Source organism: Pteronotus mesoamericanus, unplaced genomic scaffold (genome assembly GCF_021234165.1).
Source record: "Pteronotus mesoamericanus isolate MK-2021 breed Mesoamerican mustached bat unplaced genomic scaffold, CSHL_Meso_final scaffold_83, whole genome shotgun sequence".
In the NCBI taxonomy this organism is placed as follows: domain Eukaryota; kingdom Metazoa; phylum Chordata; class Mammalia; order Chiroptera; family Mormoopidae; genus Pteronotus; species Pteronotus mesoamericanus.
In genome coordinates this window covers 2754771-2781304 of record NW_026555328.1, presented here as the reverse complement: position 1 = coordinate 2781304, position 26534 = coordinate 2754771, and the positions used below count along the sequence as shown (strand labels likewise).

Here is a 26534-nt window from a genome sequence, read left to right as displayed (position 1 = left end):
GCCCGGCAGGTATCTGGACATTGGTGTGGGCAGTGGGAAGCCTTCTTGAAGACAAAAACAGGAACGTTTTTGAGCAAGATTAGGTGAAAGATATGCAATAGCATTCTCATAACTGTCTTCAGACTCAGAATCCTATGAGCCTGGAAATCGCCATTTAGCCGTTCAGGAAAGAGCCCCACCCCCCCGCCCCCGCAGACCCTGTGCATCTCATATTCCCAGCACTAGGAGCACACCTGACCCACTGTACGGTCTCAGTAAACGTTCGCGGAATGAATGACTGCCCCTCCCTTTCCCTGTCTTCTTCCAGTCCCTTCCCTGCCTAAGTGGAATGTAGCACCTAACGTGTTCCAGGTTCTCCCATCCTGCCCAGCTACCGTCTCTCCTCCTCCAGCTCCCTCAGCTCCTCCCTCTTTTTTATCCTCTTGTCTCTGGCCCTGGGTAAATAAAGAAACACCCCTGTGCCTCTGCCACCTGCTCCACAGTAGCAGTTACTTTAAAGTCACTCCTGCACCCTCAGAGATAGAAATGATTAACTGAACTTCGCAGGTGAGGAAATTGTGATTCAGAGGGGCGTCTGCTGAGTGGCAGAAGTGAGACACACTGGGACCTTCTGATTCCATGTGGTGCTTCCAGCTGGGGGTGCGCAGTGTTGAGGTGGAGGTAGGGTGAGGAGGAACAGGAGGCAAAGGACGAGAATCCTGGGGAAAGGGGCTCTCAAGCCCTTGTCCCAGGACCAGGTAGGTGGATCCCAGTCTCGGGGTTTGTGTCCCACCTCTGGGTTCAGCTGCCACTCCAGAACAGTGCGGCCAGACTCCTCCCCCTCCACGTGAGCGTTCACCGCCCCCCACCCCACCCCACCCCCGGCTGGGGCACTGGGCAGGACCACACTTGCATGGGCGCACGTGCACACGCACGCACCCACAGCTCCAAAGCCTGGAGAGGCAGAGCAGTGGCTGCTTTAGCAGAGATGCTTTATTTATCTCAAAATGATCCCCCAGAGAAATTTTTTATTTAACACTCAGAGTAAGTAATCACCCCCCTTCTTGGAGATGAAAATATGCCCAAAAGGCTTCGTCAGAAATCCTTCGATCGAGCAGGCCAGCGGGTCCCCGGGGTTCTTTGGGTGGCCTCACCCTGTCGCTGTTCCCAAAGCCTTCCAAGATGTTAGAAAGAACCTTCAGCTCCAGAACCCTCCCTTTTTACAGATGGGAAAATTGATGCTCAGACCAGACAAGGTCTGTGTAAGGTCGTCCAGCACCAGCGGCAGAGCTGGGGCTCAGGCCCCGGGTCCCCGCTCCTGCCCCATCTGCTCCTCTTTCTCCCCAGGACTCCCTGTTATCCTTCACCAAGGCGGAGCCTTTGAGGGCAAGCTGGGCGCCCCCTCTGGATGCCAAGCAGCATGGCTGCGGCCATGACGACCTCACCCTTCCCCTGGAAAGTCACCCCGGCAGCACAGAGCCAGGCACACACGGGCTTCACCACCAAACCTCCCGTCGCCTCCCTTCAGGCCACGTGTTCGGAGGCTGTGGGCTTCCTGCTCCAGAACCAAGGAGGATCTCCACGTGCCTTTGTTTCGGGTCTATATGATGTCAGTCACCTTGGCAACTGATCAAAATTCTCGGCTGGCAGTTCAATACGTTGGTTTGTTTTTTTTTTAAGAGAAAATAATGGTTACTTAATGCAAGTACCCTGGGTTGGCAAAGTCCTTCTGGGAAACAGGATCCTCCAAGGAAGAGGAGCAAAAGCATCGAAAGGGCTAAAAAGCAAGGGCTTCTGCACTAGGTGGCTGCAGCAGGGGCTGCCTCCTGCCGGCACTCCCGGTACACCAGGAAGGGGTGGACGAACGTCAGGAGAGTGACAAGCACCAGCATCACATTCACCTGTGGGGGCAGGGAGGCGTGAGGCAAAGCCCAGGGGCTCTGAATGGCACCCACCACCCACAAAGGGACCGGTGTTCTGCCCGGTTTATCCTCTACTTTCCACGCAGACACAATGGTGTCCTTGAGGAAGGATGACCGGTTATTCTTCATTCTGCCTTGTGGAGCGAGGTGAGGACAGGATATCACTCCCATTTCTCAGGCAAAGAAACAGAGGCCTCGAGAGCATTCTACGACCTGCTCAAAGTCACACGGGAACACCCAGCTCCTGAATATTAAGGGAGGCTCCTCCAACGTCACGATCTAGCAATTCTCAGTTTGTAAGTTCAGTCCTTTTAACAGGAGTTTCAGAACTCCTGTCCTGCACTTTGCTGGCCTTTTTCAAAGGAGGCTAACAAAGCTGTGCCATGGTCAGGACACTGACAGGTTTGGCGGTGCCTTCTGCTGGGGTCCCCCAGACCTGCCCCAGTCTAAATGCCCCGCCCCCCGGTACTCACGTAGAATGGGTCGTTCTCGAGGGGACCTTTGATGAGAGTGAAGAGGGGGAACTGGAGCAGGGACACAACGGCTGACAGGGTCATCACCAATCCAAAGAGCTTCCCAAAGTGCTCCGAAGGGAAACTGGGGGCACACCAGGGGGCTCCGGTGAGCTTCGGGCCCCTCCCTCCAGGTGGGGGCCTGGCCCCGCGGGCCTTTGCCAGCCACCTGCCCCTGGGTCCCCCAGCCTAGGCCTGCCCCCACCCGCCCACCTTCATGCAGCCCTTCCCCCAAAGCCTGGGCTCAACCCTTCAAACCCCAGAACACCAAGAAGACATTTTGCCTGGCGCCCAGGAACACAACAGGGACCCAAACAAGGCTGTGCTCTGGGGCTGGGGGCCTCAAGGCAAAGACAGACGCATAACCAGCTCGCCCTACGCCAGGCGATGCGTGCACTGAGGAAGCAAGGCCGGAGCAAGGGCCAAGGGTGCAAAGAAGGGAACACCCTTTCCTGGGGGATCTGGGAGAGAAGCGGGCCCTGCAAGGTGCCTAGAGGTTCACCAGGCAGATGACAGGGGCAGAGGGAGAGCTGACGAGAAGGCTCGAGTCCGGGAACGCCCTATCCCGCCCGCCAGCCAGCCCCTATCTCCGGCCATCACCCCCTACACCTGCTCCAGGACCTTGTCTGCCATACCTGACCGCCTCCAGCTATGTCCTCACCTCCTGATCTCTCACCTCCAGCATGCGTCTTTCTGCCCCAGTGTGTCCCCTACTGTGTAATGCACCCCAAGCCCACTTACGCAAGGGTGAGGAAGGCAGCGTTGCCCCCGTAGAGGAAGGAGCGGCTGATCACTTGCAGGATGAAAGTGAGGTACTGGAGGGGGAGGACAGGGACCGAGGCACAGAGGGCAAAGCCCAGGCACAGCAGAGACGTCAGGGTCAGCGAAGGCACCGCAGAGGAAAGGGCTGCAGCTGAGGCCGAAGAACCTGGTCCAAGAGAGAAGAGGAGAGGCTGCCAGGAGGGGGCACCATGGAGCGCAGGGAGGGGGCAAGAAGATGGGGAGAAGAGGAGGAGCCACCATGCCTGCAACCATCCAGGCAGAAGCTGGGGTCATTCCTGAAGCCTCCTTCTCCCATATGCCCCATCTTCAATCCATCAATAAATGTTGATAATCCACCTCTTGAATATCATTCAAATATACCCACGACTCTCCCTTTCCACGGACTCGTCTTGGTTGTAGACCTCCATCCAGTCGCTCATGGGTGACTACAGAGGCCTCCGACAGGGCTCGCAGCTGCCTGGTGCCTCCAGCCCAGTGCTCCTGAGCGTGAGCTCTGCTGGTGACAGCCAGAGACTGGGAGCCACCCAATGGCCTCCAAGAGGGGAATGCTGCAGCCACATACCCGGAAAGAAGACAGTGGCAAAAGGAAGGAGGGAAGATCCCTCTGGAGCAGGACAGGGATGAGGAAAGAGCGGAGAAACAAAATGGAGTCCTTCGTCAGCTGACGAAAGTCAGTGTGGGCTGAAACACGAGGAAAACGATTTTTATTTTACTTCAGCCTGCAAGCTTAAACTTCTGAATTTCTCAGTGGAGCATCAATGCCTGGAGGTAAATAAATCTTATAGATAATCCTCTGAAGAACTTAGGAAAGAATGTTGATGTGGCCACACACCTCTATGCCTGGAAGATCGCCAACGCAGAAGAACGTGGCGCTAATTCTTCTCAAGAACGTGTTTTGAGCCAGAAAAACTCTCAACCTTTTTTCCTTCTTTAAAACACTCTAGGTATTGCCCCGTAGTGTTTCCAGAATTGTAATTCACTCACTTAAGACCCATGAATAGACCTTTGTCATTTAATTCTAGCGAAGACTCTTGATTCATTTATGCTCTGTCAACAGACAGTTACACAGAAAGGTATCTGCAGAGTAGGGCGTGCAGTGTGCTGTCCTCTCTCTAAGCAAGAGAGAAATTATATGTATATAGTCTCTCTTTAAGAAAAAAAAATAATTACCAAAGAGAGAAGGAAGGAATGGAATACAAGGAATGGAAGAGAGGGGGAAACCAAATGTCTTTAAATATATCTTGTTTCCCAGTTTTGGCTTGGGGAAAATGGATATGTTTGATATGTAAATGTTTTTTAAATAAAAATAATAGGAAGAAAACAAGCAAAGCAATCCCAAAAAATCAGAAACAAAATTAAGCCAATGAACATAATTTTACATCAAGTTGCTGACTTGCGACACAGGAATCTGACTGTACATCTCTTGTGGGAAATAGCCTAGGGATGAGGAAGGAAGGAAGGTAGGAAGGAAGGAAAGAAGAAAAGAAGGAAGGAAAGAACAGCCTGCAGAAATGATATTAATACCGTATTTTGCCATGTCTAATGCACACTTTTTGCCCAAATTTTTTAGGGAAAAGTAAGGATATGCATTATACATGGGTATAATGAATACATGTCATAGGTGTAATAATCCCATGTATAATGTACACAAAACTGTGTGTGTGTGTTATACACAGCAAAATACAGTAGTAATACAGGGTCTGGCAGAAGTAACACCTGCTTGAGTGTGGTGGGTAGGGTAATAATATGAGTGTAATCACTTATAGTTTTAATTTGAACATTTCACCTAAAATGTCCTATTGTGTGGTTGAGTGTGATATTGTTATGTTACAGAATTACATGCTTATGATTTTGTAATAAAAAGGGGTTCTATTTGTGCCAGACCCTATATTATGATGTATACCTGAAACTAATATAATAGACTATTGACTGTATTTGAAAACTTAAAATTTTAAAAGTATTGATATTGCTAACTCAGTATTTATATCTAAAATATATTTTTAAAATACTATATATGCATATAGTATGTATACATAGTGTATGTGTATAGATAGTATTGTTAGGAAGCACAATTTTTAGAAGAAAAGATACACAGATGCAAACTCAATGAAGTATAATTTAAATTAAAATACCAATATCAGCTATTCGTGATGTATTTTTTTCATCCAGAAAATTATGTCTGTCTTACCTCTATCCAAGGCCTAAAAGCAATAAGAACCCTGGATAATTAGAAACAATAGTACCCAGATCGTACTCTTTAAATACCATTTCCCATTAAAGAGACCCAGGGCTACTGGAAAAATGTCTGGTTTCTGTGGCAGGAAACATACCCACTGAAATGGACCCAAACATCTGATTATGCTAGAGAGTAAAGACACTGCCCAAAACTACTAGGATTGCATCTAAAGATCACAGACACTGGATTGGGACAGTTCCCAGTGGCCAAAAATAGGACAATTTGAGCATCAAGAATTTTGATAGAAATGGATCGAAACGCATTCACATATATTTAAAATGAAACTTTTAAAAACAAACGAGCCCTGGCTCGTTGGTGTGGCTCAGGGGATTGAGCACCAGCCAAAGGGTCACTGGTTCAATTCCTAGTGTAAGGCACATGCCTGGGTTGCCGGCCAGGTGCCCAGTAGGGGGCGCACAAGAGGCCACCACACATTGATGTTTCTCTCCCTCTCTTTCTCCCTCTCTTCCCCTCTCTAAAAATAAATAAATTTTTAAAATCTTAAAAATAAAAAAGAAACAAGTAGTCACCCTAGAGGTTGCTATGGCAACCTCATTATTATAAAATGTAAATAGAGGAAAAGCCAAGCATTTATTTCAGGATAACAAATAGACCATGAGGAAAAGTTTTTCTTTCTAGAGGAATTCTAGCTATTAAAAGCAGAAGGGAAGGTAGAAGTAGAAAATCACCGTTTCATAAGCCTAATAAAATAATGGATCTAGGCATTGATCATCAATGGCTGTCAAGGTCATTAGGCACACAGCTGATGGGAAACTTTATAACAGGCCATCAGGATGACAGCGTCTGAACCACTGATCAATCTTAACATCATAAAGCAGGGACAACCGGTACCAGGGGCCAGTTGAGCCCTCAGCTCCACTGCTGAATCATTCTCACCAAGAAATATTAAACCAAGTCCCCTCAGCCACCAATCTGCCTGTTTACAGGAAATACCCAATTAAAGAGATATTTTTCAATGACACAAAAAGAATGCCAAATCTGAAATTGGGAAATCTGACAGACCAAAAGACCCAGTTTCTTCAACAAATAAACAACCAGAGGGGAAAAAAAGTGTGAGAGGGACACAGATTTTAAAAGACAGAAGAGGCACATCAAACAAAAATACACTGTGTGGACCCTAATTGGAACAAACCAACTGTAAAAAGACATATTTGAAGCAACTAGGGAAATCTGGACAGAACCATGTATTAGATGACAGCAAGAAACTACTGGGGTTGTTTTAGGGGTGCGAATATTATTAGTGATGCTTAAGTAAAAGAGGCCTTATATGTTAGAGACACGAAATGAAATATTTACAGAGGAAACGATTTGATGTCTGAGATTTGCTTTGAAAGACTCCAGCAGGAGTAGGAGAAGCCGTGCCAGGGGGTGGGAAGGCGTGTGCGTGAAACTGTAGGACGAATGTTACTCTCTGCCGTAGTCCCTTCCCGCCCACACCCCCAGAGTTCGGTTCCTCCAACACACCCAAGGACCCTGCCGGAGCTCCCTGGCACGGCGCGCTGCCTGCCCCTTCTGACCTCTCTCTCCCCAGCCCCTTCCCACCACTCCCCAGCGCTCTGGGCCCTGTGCTCTGTGGCAAGTCTGAATCACTTTCTGACATTCCCCACATTCTTCACTGTTTTGCTCCTCCCTTCACCATCTTGACCCCACTGCAGTCCTGGGCCCCTCTCCCAGGGCTCTCCTCTTCATCTCCTCACATTTTACTCATCCTTCAGCTCTCAGCTCAGATGCTGCTTCCTCCAGGAAGCCTTCCCTGACACCAATCCCATCCTCTTCCAGAACAGGTTATATGCCCTTCTTTGTGTCCCCATAGCCCCCTGAGATTTGCTTCATGGACTGCAATGACTGACACTTGCCTTTCTCCAGCCTCTAGACTAAGGACAGCTTGAGAACAAGGTTCTGTCTGTCTTGTCCATTGTTGAATCTGGAACTGTGGCTGGCACTTAATTGGCACTCAATGACTAGTTGGGCAGGTGGGTGGATGGATGGATGGATAGACAGATACAAGGTCAAAAAGATTAAGAACAAAGGAGAGGGCGGGCATGGAGCTGTATGAAGACCTCTCCCCTCCTGGCTCCCTGATCCTCTGGAGCCCAGGTCTCACCTGTCTTTCTTGCCTCCTTCTGGTACTTCTGTTTAAGCCGGTCCATGAGCAGGCCGTTCCAGGGTGCACACAGCACTCCAAAGAACTGAGTGATGGCAAAGGCGTTTGTGTAGTTGCTGACTGCAGAGGACAGAGAGGGGCTGGGTGATAAATTTCCAGGACTTCCTTACAGGAGAGGACTTCCCCACCTTGTCCTGCCTGACCCTCCTCCCTGTACCCTTGCGCAGACCCCCACTGGAGCACACAGCCCTGCCGATCTTAGCGCCCCACGCCCTCGAGGTCCCAAGTCCCCAGTGGGATATGCATCTGGGCTGCCTCCCAGCCCCGCCACATACCTAGCACCCTGTCCCCACCGGCCAAGTTGGTGAGCAGAGAATTGAGGGTGCCAATGAAGAGGTAGTGCCACAACTGTATCATAGAAAGCCACACCAGGTGCCAGGCAAAGCACCGAGAGCAAGCATAGCTCCGGAAAGAACGCGGTTCCTCCAGTTGCGCTGGTCCTGGGATCTCTGTTGGGGAAAGGAGGGTCTGGGTATGAACGACAAGGCAAGGGGAAGGCTGGGATAGGCAAGGATGGGAGGACTTAGTGGGACAGCCTGAGGTCCAAGTTCACTTCTATTCTGGCCCCTACACTCATCCGAGGCCTCTCCAAGCTGATGACAACTCACAAGTCCCTAAACCTACGCCTTTGTCATCCAGCCTTCCCTGTGTTCTCTGTCTGCTGAAATCTCATCTGTCTTTCCCAGCTGGGATCTAACACCACTCCTTGCACTAATACTTTATCCTGATTTTTCTCAGCCAGGACGGTGAAAAGAAAGACAAGGAGAGGAGAAGGGGAGAGATGAATGAAGGGTTAATGGTGCACAGTTGTTGTTTCAGCTGCTCCACATCCCCTCCCTTTCGTTTCGTCCCAGGATGCCGGTTCCTTCTGGAAATCCCTGCCCTAGTCCTCATGGTCCCAAGGAGACTGTGAATCAAGTGTTCTGTGCTTCACCCAAGGAGAACCAATCAACTCTTCTTCCTGAAGAGGCAGACTGGCTGTGACTTTGGACTGGGGTCCCTGGTGCTACCTTTCCCGGAGCCTGGCAAGTTCCTTTTCCCTTGATTTTGTGAGCTTGCCAGAATGCTGTTCTTGTTTCTACCTTTGCCAGGAGTGGTGGGTGATGTTTGTACCAAAAACCCAACAGAGATAGAGGAGGGAAAGGTGGAGACCATGGAGATGGGACGGCAAGAGAGGGCAGGCACAGGGGACGTGCAGAAATGGGGACAAATAAGTCAGACTTGCGACTGAGCAGCGGGGGAAAGGAATCCAATGATGGAAGGCTGACTTCAGGGGGCAGGGAAGGTGATCCCATGAGAAAGAGAGAAAAGAGGGACAGAAGACAGAGAAGAGACCAAAGTCTTGCCCCTGTCTGGACTCTGTGAAATGAGGGGCTGGAAGATGCTCCAGGTCCTTTCCCCACCTGACCTTTCCTGAGTCTGGGTCCTGGCTGAGGTCTGCAGGTGAGGAGCCAGGTCGGCCCCGAGGAAAGGCCAGGCTCTGAAGGGGACATGCCGTCCCCAGCAGGGCTCACCTTCCTTTGGCGACAGGAGCTCCTGGGACTGGAGGTCAAGCTTTCTGGACTCAGCTCTTTCCTCCTTCTTCTCTCCAGGGCCATCCCTAGAGCACAGCCTGTGGAAACAGGAGCCCCGCCAGCCCAGCCCAAGGACCGTGAGCTGAGCCTGAGGTTCAGACCGGGGGGCGCAGTGGAGTGGATCTCCAATGTCACGGCGCATTGCAAGCACCTTTACCAACCCCGACGCCCAGCTCACGGCACACGCTGCTGAGGTCAGAAAGCCTGGGCAAGGGAGCCAGGCCTTGTCAGTGTTTCAAAGATATCCAGGTAATCCTACTGCTTCTAATAGGCAGCACATTTGGGAAGTGTGGGAAGAGCAGGCCAGGCCTCGGTGCAACTCCCAGCTCTGCCCTCTCCTGGCTGGCAACACGGCACAGACTGAACCCTTCTGAGCCCCCAATCTCCCACTCGAAAATGGAGATAAGGACATCTAACTCAGAGGATGATGGTGAGGTGAAACCAGACAGCCCGTGGGTCTGCAAATAGTAAGTGGACAGCCGATGTGTGCCCTCGGTCGGCTAGTTGTGCCGATGGACTAAGAGTGGTCACGTGTCTTCAGCTCCCCTGGTCCCCACCTGCTGCAATGGGACTGCAGCTGCAACTATTCTCCACCCCTCAGATCTGGGCTGCCCTTGCCCTTTTTTCTTTCAGCAAAGAAAATGCAGCAGACATGGGATGAACCAATTCCAACCTGCAACTTTGAGAACCTTGGGCACTTAACTTCTCCACTCTCTCAGACCCCAAAGCCACCATGTAATTCCACCAAGCTAGCCTGCTGGGCGATGAGAGACAGGTGACCCTGGCATCCCTGTCACCTCAAATGCCCACCCTCCTAGACCAGCTAGCCCCCAGCTAGACCACCAGAGAGATAATCAGGGACATGTGCAAGCCCTGTCAAGGTCAACCAAGTCTGTCCCAATCACCTGACTTTTCCACAGTTTGGGAAAAATAATAAGTGCTTAATGCTTTGGGCCTATGAGTTTGGGGGCTGTTTGTTACGCAGCAATAGCTAATCGATACAGCCTTGTTGCAGTCCTTCTCTTCTGTCACAGGTTTCCTCTGCCCAATTATCACCCTGTCTGCCCTGCCCCTGCTTCCTACATCAGGCCCCCTGAGGGGCTCTGCCCCACAAACACCAGATCGCAGTCCTTACCCATAGCTGTAGTCGGGGGGCAGTGGGTAGGGGATGTGCCCCCGGGGCATCAGGAGGAAGGTACGTGCAACATGCCAGGCACTGCACAAAGACAGGAAGATGAAGGAGGCCCTGAGGCTGATGCCCTGTTCATAAAGGAGCTGCAGGAAAAAGAGGAAAGAGTTCAGGTAACACCTATGTTCACAGCGGCATTTTTCACAACATCCAAAACAGGGAAGCAGCCCTGGTGTTCATCCACAGATGAATGGATCAACAATCTGTGGTTACAGATACAATGGAATATCATTCAGCCTTAAAAGCAAGGAAATTCTGCCACATGGTACAACAGGGATGAACCCTGAGGACACTATGCTGACTGACTATGCCCCTGACGCTCCCCACTAGCTGCCTCCCACCTCCTTGTGCAAACTAGAGGCTCACAGGTGCAAACACCCCATTCCAAAGGGACCCACCCCACGCCCAACGCTGGCCCGAGCACGTCATAGGCACGCCTTCCCTTGGCCTGTGTCTAAAGTCCTATGTAAGTTTAAAGAAGGGGCTTCAGGGTTACAGGCTGAGGCTCTAGAGCCAGACAGGCCTGCTTTCAACTTCAAATGCCACCTTCCTAGCAGCAGAAGGGCTGATGGAGAGAAATTTCACTAGACATGTGTGTGGCAGATGTAAGTGCTCAATAAGGGTTGGCCGTTGCTGATTTTTACCTTAATGATAAGAAAGACGGCTGAGGAAGAGTCAAACGCTCCATTGTAGAGGGTGATGATGGTCGAGCGGTGTTTGCCGAAGAGGTTGCCAATCTGGAGAACGCAGGACCAGCCTGAATCACTTGTCTATTCACGAAAGCGCTCTCTGCAGTGCACCCAGCAGGTGCCAGGCCATCATCATACCCAGACCACCCTCCGTCCAACAGCGACCGCCCTGGCGTGGGCCCGCCCCCATCTGAGACAGCTGAGGGACAAGAGCGTTTTGCTCTCCCCATCCCTCCCCAGCCTCCTGCTGGGTGCCTGGGAGGAGGGCAGCCCTCCACCTGCAGGTTGGTGATCAGAAACAGGATCCCCCCGACGGTGAGCATGGGCATGGCCAGGAAGAGCAGTGGTGCCGAGTCTGCAACAAGCAAAGACAGACATGGCTGTGGTCACGGTGCGATCCCAACTCAGAGCCTCGCCTTCGGGCTCCCTCCTGCTCCAAATTCCTCAGCCCTGGAGCCGGGGCCTCCTAATCTCGCCAGCCCCCTCAAAATTGGGGTCTCGGCATGCTGGTCAGAGTTCCCCCAAATGTTCCCTGCTGAGGGACCCTGCAGAGATCTCCAGAGCCACCTTCTTCCCCACCAAAGGGGGCCCTTGGTCCCTGGCAGGCCTGAGTCTCTACAGAAAGCGGCAGGGCTCCAAGCCCAGCCAGGGCTCCCCGCCCCTCTCTAAGGCACTAGCAGCCCCGCGCTCATCCGGGGCACCACGCAGGAGAGGCCTGGACTCGCCCCGAAGCGCAGCCTCTCCTTCACTGAGTCTGCCACTCAGTCACCAGCTCCTGCTGCCTCGTGGGGCACTGCGAGAGCTTAGTGAAAACAGGCCATGGCTGGTCCTTCCTTTGCTTTTTAGACTTGGAGCACCTCCTTCATCCCATGCATTCTGCTCGGCAGTGGGAAATTAAAGTTGACTAAAGAATACTTCTTGCCCTTGAAAACAGTGCCGTGCAAAAAAAAATCATTGCTATAGTTCTGGAACATTTTGGATAACAGCAAAACAACTGAAGTGCCAAAGGGGGTGTGGCTTAATAATTCATCTTTCCAAAACCACCAACTTCTGCCCACTTTTGTCATGTTGGCCATAACCCACACCTGTCCTAGGGAGGCAGGGTAGTAAGAGCGAAGAAAATTCCTGGGCAAGTAGGATGGGGAAGATGAGGCAAGATCATTAAACAAGGCCAAACAATTTGAACAACTGAGAACCAGCAAGTGAACTGCAAGACCTTCCCTTCCCTCACCAAGGACACTTGAGAACAAATGCTTATACATTTCCTCCCTAGCCTGAGAATACATAGCTTAAATCAACATGATCAGGGAGATAGGGGACAGAGGCCCAATGCCTGCCACTCGGGCCGGCCAAACCCCAGGATGGATGAAATCAGGGGAAGAAATAATAAAAACCTGCTCAGAGCCAGACAGCCCCAAGCTGAAAGTAAAGCGGTGAAGCTGACCGGAGAACGATCCTATACTCCCCTACGAGCTCGCTCGCTCGTTTTGATTCATCAGCATATTAAAAACGCACCTGGAAAGCTAATGTATAGCCTGCTAAAACCCTCCCTTCTGATTCTCAGTCCCAGAAGAGAGAGAAAATCCCTCAAGACAAAGGATGCCAGTGAGGGTTCTCTCTAGAGCACATCCATGGTCCTTCTCGGGCATGAACTTTTTACTTCCTCCTAAACTCTAAGGGTCCCCACAAGACTTGCACCCAGGAAGCAGAGGGCAGTGGCAGCTCATCCCTGGACTTATCCCCTGGATCTGACTTCAGGGTCCCCTTCTCTCTGATTTTCCAGGGAGCTAAAAGCAGCCCCACCTTTGCTCACTTCTTTCCTATGTTTCTCAGGAGCTAAAGCAGAGCATCGCCTAGGTTCTCTCCTGCTGCTCCTTCCACCCTAAATCCTTCCTTTGTTTCACGGTCCCCAACTTTAATAAACATCCTGTCAGAATCACCTGGACTTGTGTAATCTTTCCCACACGAAGTCAAGAACCCACACACTACGGGGGGCGAGGGGGGGCGGGGGGCGGTACACACAGGGCGGGCCCAAGGCAGACCTGCTCCAGGCTGGGTCCCCATTCAGTGACACTAGTATTTGTTAACATGTTTTCTTTAAGTTGACTCACTTGTATCCAAAAGAAATCTATTATTTTTTAAGGAAATTTCATATCACTACTTTAAATGAAATAAACCTGTGTGGCTTGTCATGCATAGCAAGCAACTGCAAAAATAGATACAGTGAAAGGAAAACAATATGTTACATTGTGAATGCACACACTTGCCCTCAGAAGGCTCAAAGCCTGCAACCTGCTCCAGCCTTAGTGGTCAAATCCCACCAGCCCCACATCAAGACCTCTATTCAGGGAATCAGAGGCCTCCCAGGGAAATAAAAACACAACTTTTCCGCCAGGTGGGTGATTCAGTGTTTGTTAATGTAGCACATGTGTATTTTTCCTAATATCCTCTAAAGTAGTTAATGATTGTTCAACACCTTGTGAAGCAGGTAAAGTGCCCACTGTAGCGTGTTCGCACTGTTTGCCATTCCATTTCTGTCTTTATAAAAGGTACATCCCTCCTAAGGCACCAAAGGTTAGTTGTGATTCGTTTCACAAGAGAGTCAGTGTACTCCCAACACTTTTCCCAAAAACTAAAAGCTCTGTGCTGTGCAGGAAGGAGGCTCCGTTGCTCAAATGACTGATTCACAAATGAGTCAAACATCCCCAGGCATCCCCTCCACATGGAGCCACTTGAAAATCATTTACAGGCTTTTAGGAAAGATGAAGCCAGACTAATGAGGAGAGTGGTTTCAAACAGCTGGCTCGAGATGCCAGGCTATCTCATGAGATCTGTTTGGACAAAGACACCCGGCCTGCAGCCTGCGTTAACTGGGTACAAATGGAGATGACCCCGCATCACCTGCAGCTTCAGCACAGGTAACACACACGCATGAGTTATGTGCTGTTACCAACCCAAAACTTGAGCCACGCAACCCGACGCAGGGGAGTAATATTAGAAGGCATCCCTTGGCCGGTCAGGGGTCCCGGGCCCACCCCCCACCACTTGCTTGGTGGCCTTGGGCAAGTCTTTGCCAGGAATCTCTCTCTGGCTTCAGTTTTCCTCTCTGCATGACGAGGGAAGGTGGTGATGAACCATATTGGAATTCTCAGACTTGGGGAATTTTCTATGTTTGTAGACCAGTAAAATTTGAAAACACAACTTTTGACTACCACAGGGTGGTCTACTTTTACCCTGCCAAGTAAGGACCTTTTTCAAAGCAACCGTCATTCCTATTAGCATCTCATTTTTTAAAGAGACAGAGCACTTCAACACATATCAGAGGAAGCTGGTGTGATCTTTTGAATGGATTCTACCATCTGAAGCAATGCCTCCATCGTCCTTATTTCTCACATTTCTCGGTAGACTAAACTGTTTCCATAGAGCAGCAACAATTCCTCCAAGGATTCCTTCAAGCTCAAAGCCTGTGGGTCTTCGAAACACCGCGGGAGTCCAGTTCTGCACCTGCCCCATCCACCACATGCCCCTGAGCTGTAGGTGTCCCTTCCGCCCACCGGACAACACTCACCTGCAGAGATGAAGGCTATGATGAGCGTGGCACTAGTGTAGAGAAATCTGGAATACACAATGGGAGGCGGAGAGTATTGTCAAGAAGAGAGAAGCCTGGAGGGATGCGGCACATGAACCCCCATCAGGCCAATCCCTTGGAGAAAGACATAGCGCCTGGTCTCCAAATTCAAGGCCTTGAGTCCTAATTGCTCTTGGCTGTGTACCCCTGGGCAGAGCACTGCCTTACCCTGGGCCTCAGGAGCCCTTTCAGTAAAAGGAAATCGTTGGAATGATCTAGACCCCGAGTGCACAGTTCTAGGGTCCTATAATATCAGGCCTACAGTCCCAGGGTGGTGAGGCTCTCTTAGCAGTTTGGAACAGTTTGGGGGTCTTGAAGGCATGGAGTAATAAAAGCAGTGCCTGAGTGTGATATTCTGATTTACAGTAGGAAATACGTAATATACTCATGTTTGGTCTTTGTTCCCCAGCCGCTGACACAGGGCTCCTAACACCCTGGTGAGTCCGAAGGGGTAAGAGCACTGAGCATCTTTTGTCCCGATGAGGGACTCTGGGTGTGCTCCTGGGTGGGGGCTGGTCCCCGGAAAGGCCAAGTGGTGATTAGAAACTTGGAGCCCCTCCTCTACCTATGGCTCTAGAGTGGGGCAGGGGCTGGAAATAATTGCTCACGCCTACGTGAAGAAGCCTCCATAGAACCCCAATAGGAAGGGGTTCTGACAGCTTCCGGGTTGGTGAACACAGCCACACTAAGAAGGGCGATGCATGCCCACTCCATGGAGACAGACACGCCTGCGCTCCAGGCCCTCCCAGACCTCACCCTATGCCTCTCTCCATCTGGCTGGCTGGCTGTATCCTTTAGCATGTCCTTTAATGAACTGGCAAATGTAAGTCAGTGTTTTCTTGAGTTCTGTGAGACGTTCTCGCAAATCAAGTCCAAAGGGTAGGGGGTGGGGTCATGGAACCTCTAATTTGAAGCCAAGTCAGACAGAAGTGGTGGGTAACCTGCGGACCTACCACTTGTGGTTGGCATCTAAAGTGGGGCAGTCTCATGGGATCTGACACGTCTCCAAGTAGAGAATGTCAGAGATGAGCTAAACTGTACAACACCCAGCTGGTGTCACAGAGTCGCTCAGTGCGGGGATATCTCCCCGCACATTCGGTGAACAGAAGTGTCAAAAGTGACGTGTTCTGTGTGAATGTAAAGGCGAAAAGAGAACACTGGGCACTTCCAGTAGAGTTGGTGTCAGCGGGTGGGATTTGCTAGAATGGCCCCGGCTGCTAGAAACATGTGGTCTGTGAAGAGAAAGGCTGGACGGGTGTGGGACGAAGAGCCTTGGATTCCTGGGGGACCACGTGGTCCCCCATGGTGTGGACCAGCAGCTGTGTTACAATCAGTCACTGAAAGTATAATTACCAATAAAATTTAGAGATGGAGCCGACTCAGGGAACTGCTTTGCTGGATGCATAAGAAAAGGCAAACTAATATGCAAATGGTAAAATGCACAGTCTCTTGGTCATTGTTATGTGCAGTAGCTCAAATGAAATTAAAAGAGAGTGTTGGGTCAGACCTTGAGGCCAGACCAAGTTCAGAGCTGGGTCAGTCTGCGCTGCAGCCATTAGCCTCAAAGCGCCCCTGCCAAGGGAAAAATTACGCAGCGACTACAAAAGGTACCTCTAAGACCTCTGGGCACGAAGAAGGCAGGCAGCATAGGAGAGCAAAACCAAGATACAACTGAAACCAGAGGGCACAGTGTGAAGGGGTTCTTTCATTTTATGGACCAGTGTCATCAACTTCCCAAGAAACCTTCACCGAAGTCTATTGTGAGAGCAATTAATTTGGGCCTGTGTCTTCGATTTTAAATGCTGTGGCATGGAAGAGCACGTTTGTGTGGATACAGGACCCACAGCTCGCTACAGAACAATCACAGGTGGCTGTAGGCAAACCAAACATGCAGGAGGCTGTTCCTGAGGGAGCGGCCAGCCAGCTGGGCCGGACAAAAGCCACTGTGGGGTCCGTGTCCCCATCTATGCCAAGTGGAGCACCCCAGATGAAGTAGCAGCTACGCTTTGCATGCAAGTCACATGGGGGTGATTTTAATGATGACCAGGAGAGTCACCCACTGAACATGCCTGTTACCCAGGTCACAGTGAGTGGTGTGATTAAGGGGCCCCTTTCACGCAGACACCCCACATAACCTGAATGGTGCAAAACCATAAAACAGTTTGGGAAGCCTTACTGATTTTGCCTTCCCTGTTTCCCCTCCTGGGTCTTTCGGATGTTAATAATGATATTAGCTGAATTAACAAGCGAATGGGGGAAGGGAGAGGAAAGCAGGAAGGGATGAGCAGAAATTTAAACTGTTATTAAGCAGTGAGGCGAATGAAGCAAATAGCACTGTGTTTTCACCATGGAAACTTAGGACAACGGCCTCTATGAGGCCACAGAGACACCGGCCATTTTGACAACCTTAAAGCAGACTCCAGGAATGTTGCCAACAGCATGACCTTTGTGAACATATCCAATAAGCAGAGCGTTATCATTTTCCTCAGTACAGTGCAAACTGCCGTTACTAGGCAGCTTCAGGGTGGCAGAATGGCGCTGTCTGGTTTCCACGCCCACCTTTCTCAGCACAATCCCCTTTGCCTGGGGAGCTGCTCTCCAAAAGGGTTGGCTGACAGGGCAGGGCCCAGATGGGCGTCTCATCCTGGATAAGAAGCTTCCTGGCCGGCCCCGCCAAGACCCTGGCATTTGCCCATCTCGCTAGCACCACGGGCATAAAAGCAGAGGTTTTGACACAGCACTCCCAAAGACTACGTGGGCCAAGGGGACCCCTTGCTCCTCCCTTGGCCTTAAAGTGCCCGCAAACAAGTCCAGCCTATCTATGGCAGTTTAGGAAAAATTTTCAAGCCAGAAGACAGAGATGACAATGAGAAACCTGACCAGCGATCACAGATGAATCCAGTTAAAGATCTGACAAAAGGGCCCTGGCTGGTGTGGCTTACTGGTTTGAGCAGTGGCCTGCGAACCAAAGCGTCACAGGTTCAATTCCCAGTGTAGGGCACCTGCCTGGGTTGCAGGCCAGGTCCCCAGCAGGGGGCATGTGAAATGCAACCACACACTACTGTTTCTCTCCCTCTCTTCCCCTCTCTAAAAATAAAATCTTTAAAATAAAATAAATAAAGATTTGACAAAAGGGCCAGAGTCCCCTGCCCCTCACTGGAGACCCAATGCCCCCGCTTGGGGGCAAATGTGGTCAGGGGGTGAGAAAGAGAAGTTTTCAGGGCTCCTTGGGACCATGGTGCCAAAACCTAACAGTGGGCCCTGATGAGGGCGATGATTTTTATGAGAGAAGCTGAAAATGTAAGAGTTGATAAGGTTACGCAAGTCAGAATGTTTCTACAGGCTTTATGTGAAGAAGTGTGTTTCCTGTACCTAAATGTTTTTATGAGAATGGCTAACATGACATATGGGGAACATTTCCTTTGCCTGTATTATAAAACCAAAACCTGTGGATAACAACCTAAGGAGGCTACCACTAGGAATATAAGGGTTGATGGAGTGAAGGTAAAAGTGAACAGGAAGCCTTGGCTGGGTAGCTCAGTTGGTTGGAGCATCGTCCCATACACCCAAAGGTTGCAGGTTCGACTCCCAGTCGGGACACGTACCAGAGGCAACCGATCGGTGTTTCTCTTTCACAACAATGTTATACTTCTCTCTCTCTTTCTCTCTCTCTCCCCTTTCCTCTCTAAAATTGATAAACATGCTTGAGTGAGGATTTTTAAAAAGTGTGTAGGAAAGTCGGTATGTTTGAACAGGATTTGTGGGAAGAGGTTGTGCCTCTTTTCCCTGACCGTAGTGTGGGGACAGACCCTGTGTCTGATTGGGGACCAGTGCCCCTACATGCATTGTCAAACAGAGGCAGGTCAACCGACCCTTCAGGCCGCGCTAACTGGGCATGCTGAACAGGCACCAGCAAGAACGTCTGGGCTCACACTGTGAAATGCAAATGGGGCTGCTGCTAGGGACAAGTTCTCTAAGCCACAGGCCATGAGGAGCCCAGACTGGGGCGCTGGCAAAGGCCTGTGGGTGCCTCCCCGGATGACAGCCGGGCTTTGGCCCAGAGAACTTCCATCTGAGGGGCACCTATGACCTTGTCATCAGACATTAACTGAAGCTCCACTGATGACTAAAGAACATCAAATGATCTTTATTAAAACACCAAATATCCACACTGTCTCGGATGATGTTGGAAAAATGTTCTCACGGGCGTGGCAGTGCCCAGAAGAGCTCCGTAACGGAAGGGTTTACACCAGTTCATGCTGCCTGGAGAATGCAAGGAAGAGGCAGCCCTGAGCAGGGAGCCTCTTCTCTCGTAGGTCTGACTCGAGAACTGTGCCAGGAGCTGCCGGATTCCACTGTCAACTGGACACTGCCTGATAAAGGGCCCTTCACTGACGAACAAGGACCGACATCCTGCTTGGCCTGCAGATGGCAGTTCCATGGTAAATGGACAACATCCCATTTGGAAAGCCACCACTCTGATCAAAGAAGGTAAAAATAGATCAGCTTCGTGGCTGCATTGCAGGCTGTTTTCCTGGCGAAGATGGAAAAACTGTTTGGGATTTTACTGACCAGTGGGCAGAGGCCAGCAACCTGGCCATAGGGATAGGCAGAAAGCTATGGACACTTGGCTTATTAAGTGTCCATAGCTTTCTGCCTAATACCATAGAGGGGAATAGCCCTGTGGAAATCACTATGGCATTTGAGGGGTGCACTAAAGTAGGGCATGTTGATGTCCATCCAAAGAACCCCATTCCAGGTTGAGATAATGACTGAAATCAACAAGCATATGTCCCTATGTGCCCGCATCAGGCGGCCACCTGGGTCGACCTGGGGCTGCTGCCGCAGCGCAGAGATGGGCTGGACCGGGGCATAGGTCTCTCATACGCTCTGAGGCACAAAAGTCCAGGAAGAGCTCTTCTGCCTGTCAGCAAAAAAAGCGGAGACCACAGATTGCCACATGGCAGATCCCCTGGCGGGGAAGGCCCTGAACAGAGTTGGCAAGAGGAACAGATGCTGGAAACATTGGCAGCTACAAATGGGGCCCCCCATGAATCAACACTGACTCTGCACTGCGCTGTGTCTCCCGCGCTGTGTGAATCGATGTTCCTGTTTTCTGAGTGGACCTGGGCAAGAGGAGATAGGGAAGAGTGTGGTATTCTTTCTGCTCCACATCAACTCAACTTTTTTTCCTTACCCACTCAGTGGGTACAAGACCCCCGCAAGAGACTGAAATGGGGAGCATTTCTAAGAGAGAAAGTGTAACTGTGTTGAACTTTTATGTTACAATTCCTAGGAGTTCCATGGGGTAGGATGTGCCTTGAGCCTGTCTGGCGAAATTCAGGGTCAACAGTGAATGCAGCCAGATTCCCCGAGCGCGATGATAAAGACAGCCCCACTAGTTCTGCACCTGTGTGACCTGAATAGCAGTGGGCCGGGGCGGCGGAGGGGCACTTGCCTGCAACCCAGACCAGCTCGCTGGAAACGTTTGGGTACGAATGAAGAGCAGGAGGAATACTAACGAAAGGTAAGAGGCTGAGTAAGTGCATTGTGGAGTGAAGGAAACCCAGTATTACATTAACACCTCGAAGGAGGCTCAGAGCAAGAGATGATGTTCTCTCTTGGCTCAATTATCCCCAATGCCTAAAAGCGTGAAGACATAAATTGCTGACACCACTCCTGCTTTTGGAACTGGATGAGATCGAATAGAAAGCTGCAGACCTGAGTAGCCCTGGGAGACATCGTCACAGGATATGATGATGGACCGGACAGTTATTAATGACTGCATAGGGCTAGTCATGTGCCATATCTTTTGAACTCTATGATTGCTTTGCCATAAGGAATCCATGCTCCCACACCAGGGGATGCGCTGTGATACTATGATTTTATAACAAGAAATGTATATTTGGTCTTTGTCCCCAGCCCCTGACACGGGGCCCCAAAAACCCTTGTAAATTCCTAAGTGAAGTGGTAAGCGCACTTGAGCATCTTTTGTTCAGAAATGCTGGATGGCTCCTGGATAAGGACTGGTCACCAAAAGAGACTGAGCCATGTTTAGAAGCTCGGAATTTTCAGACATGTTCCTGACACTAGTCTGGAAAGTGGGGAGGGGCTAGACACAGAGTTAGTAATCTATTATGCCTATGTGAGGAAGCGTCCATGGAACCCCAATACCAGGAGGGCGATGCTCCCCAACTCCACTGGGACAGAAGCTTTATGTACAGAAGCTGTATTTCCTTTGCCTGAATGTTTCCTGAGAATGGCTAATACGTATCTCTTCATCACACTGTTTATCTGTTTCCTTTCTCATGTCCTTTAATAAACTAGTCAGCATAAGTAAGGGTGTCCCTGAGTTCTGTAAGCTGTTCTACCAATTAATGAAATCTGGAGGACACCATGGGGACCTCTGATCTGTAGCCAAGTTGGACAAAAAGTAGGGGGTGACCTGGTCAAGGAGAACAAAGCTTGCCACCCAAAATATGCTTCTTTAGGGTAGTGATTATTTTTTTTAAAGAATTTTTTAAAAGATTTTATTTACTTACTCTTCGAGGGAAGGGTAGGGAGGGGAAAAGAGAGGGAGAGAAACATCAACCAGTTGCCTCTTGCACATGCCCCAGTCCAGGGCCTGGGCCCTGACTGGAAATTGAACCGGTGACTTTCCCTTTTTGGGACGGACGCCCAACTAACAGAGCCACGTCAGTCAGGGAAGGACATTGATTATTTTAAGCTGGTTGTTTTAAGAACCAGGAAACTCAGAAAGAACTTTTGACCTTCCTCCTAATGACCTAAAAAAAATTAGAGGACCTGCTCCAGGAGAGGAGGCATCGTCACAGATAACTACAGTTTAACCTGAACTAGTGTGTGGGAGGAAGGGGCCTAGCAAGGTTATTTAATTGGAAAGTCCCTCTGTGTCCCATTGGTAAGATGGTCCAGCAAACATTTTTTACCAAACATTTGCTTTTCCACCTCCATGTGAATTGTCTGCCTCCCCTTTGAAGTCCCGAACCACTACCCATCCTCCTTCCTCCTTAGCTCAAGAAGACAGGTAAGCCTCAACTGCCTGATTTTGGGCTCCATATTCTTATGGAACCCCTGTATGTGTATATGTAATTAAATATGGTTATTTTTGCCCTGGTTGCCGGCTTGCAAACCAAAGGTCACCCGTTCAATTCCCAGTCAGGGCACTTGCCTGGGTTGCAGGCCAGGTCCCCAGCTGGGGGTGTGCAAAAGACAACCACACATCAATGTTCCTCTCCCCCTTGTTCTCCTTCCCTTGCCCTCTCTCTAAAAATAAATAAATGAAATCTTTTATAAATAAATAAATATGGATATTTTCTCCTGTTAATCTGCCTCATGTTGATTAGATTATTAGACCAGCCAGAAAAACTAAGAATGGAAAGAGGGGAAATTTTCTCCTCCCTCCACACGGGGGACGTACCACCTGAGATATATGAAATGGGGGGCAATTTCATGGGACTGAGCCCTTACTTGTGAGATCTGACACTGTCTCCCTGCAGAAAATGTCAGAATTGAGTTACATTGTAGAACGCCCAGCTGGTGTCACAGAATTGCTTGGTGTGGGGAAAAAAACTCACACATTTGGTGACCAGAAGTGTCAGAAGTGAAGCATTCTGTGTGAAAGTAGAGAAGAAACACAGAATGTAATACTGAGACTTTCTTAACATGCTAAGTAAGGCTGGAAAAGAGGAAGCGGCAAAGGAAGGGGAGGGAAGAGAAGGAGACAGGGAGCCAGAGACCAATAAAGTGAGATGAAGTTATCATGCCCCCAAATGCCTAGAGAACACGGAGCTTACTCTCCGGCTATGTCCTGGCCCAGACTGCCCTCCAGTCCCGTCATCTGACAACTAATGTCTCCCATACCTGCCAGGAGGTGCTGGCTTCAGGTCCGATCAGCCCCCAGCAGGCCACTGCTCATTGCTGACCGCGGCCAGCTGCAGTGGCAACCTGTGTGAGCAAGATCAAGTGCCTGGCCCGCCCTGACTTCTGTCCTAAGCCTTTGTGGGAATAATGGAGGGTAAGGAGGAGGAGGATTACGCCTGAGCCCCCTGGTGTGAGGCCTTGCAGGAGATTTGGACAAGGATCCCCAGGGTGAAGGCAGAGTGACAATGTGAGGTATTCCTACTTTGACAACCCTGGGCCAGGCCTGCCCTCCCAGGAAGTAGGCCTAGGCTCTTGTTCAGTTCAGCATCATGGCGAACACACACTCACACGGAGCGGAAGGAGGGAGTGAGGAAAGGGAAGTAGGGGTGCAAGGCGATCCACTCCCTGGACTGTTTGTAACAGCGCTGCTGGGGCAGGGCCTGGAAGAGCTGCCCAGCGGCCTGCCCCGGGTTTCCCTCCAGGCGAGGCTGCTGCCAGAGGGACCCCTCCTGCCCGCCTGTGCCCAGGCTGGGCCTTCCAGACTTACATGGCTATGAGGCGGGCCACAGCGGTCTTGAAACGGTCGAAGATGTAGCCCGTGGGGAAGGTCATGAAGTTGTTCATGAAGGACGCCAGGGTGAAGATGAGGGAGAACCTTTCATCCTGGGCTTTGCAGTCTGGAGGAGAGAAAGGAGGAGCTCAGAAGCCCAGGGCAGATGGGCCAACAGCTTGAGTGGTGGGAAGTTTTCCCTTAGGTGAGTCGAAATGTGACTGCCCCTAATTACCCCTCCAAAGCTGGTACTTCCCTCCCCAGGCACCCCTTAGACTAAGGGTGGGACAGAGAGGAAGGCTGGCCAATGATCCCCTCCTTTCACCACAGAACGGCTGGCAGGGTGGGCAGGAGGTTAAGTCCTTCCTACTCTTTCCCACCACCTAGGAGCCAGGCCCCGCTTCCTAGAGGAGTCATCTCTCCCTTACCATCGTGGCCCGTGGCATTGCCCATCAGCCCAGCACTCGGTTCACATAGCTCCTCAAAGTAATGCTCCGTTTTGAAGACAAATACCAGGGATGCCCAGCCGAAGAGGACGCCGGCAAAGCCAAGGCATTCCAGCAGCCCCGTCAGCAGGGTGGCCACATGCAGGGGGCGTCCCTGGCTTGGCATGGCCTGAAGTACAGCAGACCTTCCAACGCCACGGGCACCCGAGGCCTCCCAGGCGGATCCCAGGAGTGGCGAGGACTGGCACTGGAGCACTTGGAAAATTTCCCTGGCAGGCCGTTCCCTTCACGGAGCTCTCCGGTCCTGGCTGTTTCCGGCTACGACAGAAACTGCTGGTGAATGCCTGTCTGGATCCTGTAAAAGGAGGCAGACGCTGCTGGGTACAGGGGGCTCATGGGAAAGGCAGAGGTGGACAAAGTCTTTTCTGTGGGTTGGCGAGCCAGGCCAGCTGTTAGAAGCAGCTGCAAAAAGCCTCTCCATTCCAGCACCGTTGGCAGCAGGTGGGGAAGGGGGACTGGGCCCAATTCTGGGGACTGTCCACGAAAAAAATGACAGCGGTGTCTCCATGCCAGTCACCGAGGTGAAAGGACTTTTTTTGTGTGCTCACAAATCGTGGTAACAATCTAGCAAACTGGTGTTCCATTAGCCTCCCCTTACGGACAGGGAAACCAAAACTCCAGGGGATTTTTGTCAACCTGTCCACGGTCACATGGGTTAGTCAGTCACAACGTGTGCCAGTCTTATGCCCAAAATATCCCAACTGCAAAATACCCCTTCCTCCCTGGACTCCCCATGTCTCCTCCCCGCCGCCACTCATTGCCCTGCCATGTGCCAGGAAAGCGCGCCAAGGGGCCCAGCCCGCACCCCCAGCCTGCACCCTTACAGCGCGGGTGGGTGGCCCCACAGAGGCTCCCAGGGGTCAGCGGCCTCACTGTCCACCGCCCCCACCCCGTCCCCTGTCCCCCTGTCCCCCTGTCCCCTTGACCACGCGGCCGGCGCCCAGCCCCTCCCCGGCGCCTTACCAGCGGTCTCCTCCCGAGCTCTCCCAGCGGTCCCAGCTCTTTGAGGTTCCGCGATTCGCCTTCGCGCCCTTCCTCGCTGCCCCGCCCTATCCCTTGCCTCTGCCCTGCTCCACCGGAAGGGCCAGGACCGCGGGGTGGTGTCAGGGAGGTTCCACAACCCCCATTCTCCATCACTTCCTCCTTCTCCGCTAAGTCTCTCTCACCATTGGGTTCTCTCCGGTCTCTAACCCCAGCAGCAGCGCATGTCTCTCCTGCCGCGCTTTCAGCCTCCCAGCTCCCTGGCCTCTCCTTCCACCCCAGCCAACTTAGTTTTAATACCATTGCACACACAGACAGGAACCAAACGGACCACAAACAGCACACACCGAGGACACACTGCCACCTGCAGGCGCGCGCACATGCGCGCGCGCACACCCCCACCCATATTCAATGTGCTTCTCTTTGACCACGTGGGTGGGCACAGAACACATTTTTCCCGTTTGCCCACCAGCTAAACTCCCTCCCTCCATCTCACGCTCCCAGCACGGCCAGCGAATCGCAAGCACAGCAGATCTGCCAGCACGGGCTCCATCAGAGGCCCGAAGACCAGCACTGGACAGCTTTCCAGAACCACCCCCTGTGGGTGCCCTGCCTTTTCACCTCCTAGGGCCCCTTTGATTACTCCCTGCCTCATCCCCAGCCCAGGTTCTGAAAGAGCCTCCCCACCAGACTGTGTTGATTAAGTATTCATCCATTGCCCCATTTTTTATTAATCAAAGACATGTATAATTGCCCATCCAAGCCCGTGATCAGCGTGAGATAGCCAGCCGAACCAGCTGTGTTGCTATCATTCTGGCCCACAGCAGATGATGCTGCCAGCTTCCTTGGCCTGTGTGGCCACTGCTTCCTCAAAAGCTGAAATGGGGAAGAGCTTCTTGCACATTCATGCAGTCGGTAGACCTCCCAAGCCCAGCCTCCCGGATCCCCACCTTTGTTTCAGGGATCCCAGGGACTCACACTATTCCAAGCCCACCTTTCTTTTTAATGAGGAAGAAGTAAGAGGTGAGGACAGTGGAAGGCCAGAGGAGGGAGTACTTTCCAGATCGCTACCAAAACACAAAGGATCGAGAAAGTGCAACCACCTGACCGCATGGGGTAGGAGCACCCCCTGGACCTACGCCCCAGGTACTTATGAGTTACACAGCCTTGAGCAAGCTCTTTGCCTGCCCTGCCACTGAGAGGAAGACTGTAGCACTTTAATTACAGTAATTGTCATAAAAGAAATATGAGGTGGGTTTGTTGCTGCAGGTATGAAAGGCCGTAGCCAGACTTCAGATGGGACTGGGTTCTCCAGTTTCCAGGAACGTAGATAGAGCCAGCCTTGGGAGGGAGGGCTTCGGAGGAACTTGCCCAAGATCACTCTGCAAAGTGGCAATATCTGCCTGACTCCCAAACCTAGGTGCTGACACTACTAGACTTAACATAGAATATTTGAACATTAAAGAAGACAAGTCTTTTTTTTCCCCAAAAATTAACTGATGGGGGAAAAAATAAGAAACTATAGCACACCAGGACAAACAGGACATAAGATGCAAGATTTTCTATTTTACTGCAAGACACAAAGGCACTGAAATTAATTCAGGCCCTATCTCCTGCTCGGGCTTACATTTTGGTCTCCTGAGGACCTGGGGGATCAGTATGTGTGGAAGGAGCAACGAAGGAACAGGAAACGTCAAAGCAAACAGATTTTGTCATGTAAATCACCTGGAGCCCTCGGAGAGGCCCAGCTCTCAGGCTCTCTGTGCATCAGGGCTGGAGCTCAGGGCGTGGGAAGGGCTGTCAGGGCTCTGTCCATCTTGTCCTGTTACCTCTCTCTCGGCTCTTAGTGCCTGACGGCCACACCCACCTCAGTGTCTGCAGAAGCTGCTGCCTCTCGTGATGTGTCAGTCTCGTGGAAA

At 51.1% G+C, this 26534-nt stretch overlaps 1 protein-coding gene across 2 annotated transcripts; it reads right to left on the bottom strand.

The window, feature by feature from the left end:
• Positions 1 to 996: 996 nt before the first annotated feature.
• On the bottom strand, positions 997 to 24694 carry SLC43A3 (solute carrier family 43 member 3). Of its 2 annotated transcripts, XM_054563665.1 has the most exons (13): positions 24598 to 24694; positions 23557 to 23929; positions 23126 to 23255; positions 14638 to 14684; positions 11348 to 11424; positions 11025 to 11117; positions 10327 to 10466; positions 9132 to 9229; positions 7893 to 8066; positions 7558 to 7677; positions 3155 to 3341; positions 2375 to 2498; positions 997 to 1880 (listed from the first exon to the last, which is right to left on the bottom strand). In XM_054563665.1, the coding sequence occupies exons 2-13, from the start codon at positions 23738 to 23740 to the stop codon at positions 1779 to 1781; spliced, it is 1476 nt and encodes a 491-aa protein (XP_054419640.1). In that variant the 5' UTR covers positions 23741 to 23929; positions 24598 to 24694; the 3' UTR covers positions 997 to 1778. The 2 variants fall into 2 exon arrangements, with proteins under 2 accessions (XP_054419640.1, XP_054419639.1); XM_054563664.1 differs by lacking the exon at positions 24598 to 24694 and having other exon boundaries at positions 23557 to 23945.
• Between the last annotated feature and the right edge of the window lie 1840 nt (positions 24695 to 26534).

Coding starts and splice junctions, on each gene's coding strand:
- SLC43A3 (XM_054563665.1), bottom strand. CDS start 23,740: ATGCCAAGCCAGGGACGCCCCCTGCATGTGGCCACCCTGCTGACGGGG. Junction 7,678..7,892: donor CGGTGGGGACAGGGTGCTAG/GTATGTGGCGGG, acceptor TGTCCTCTGCAG/TCAGCAACTACACAAACGCC. Junction 1,881..2,374: donor TCGAGAACGACCCATTCTAC/GTGAGTACCGGG, acceptor CTGCCCCCACAG/GTGAATGTGATGCTGGTGCT.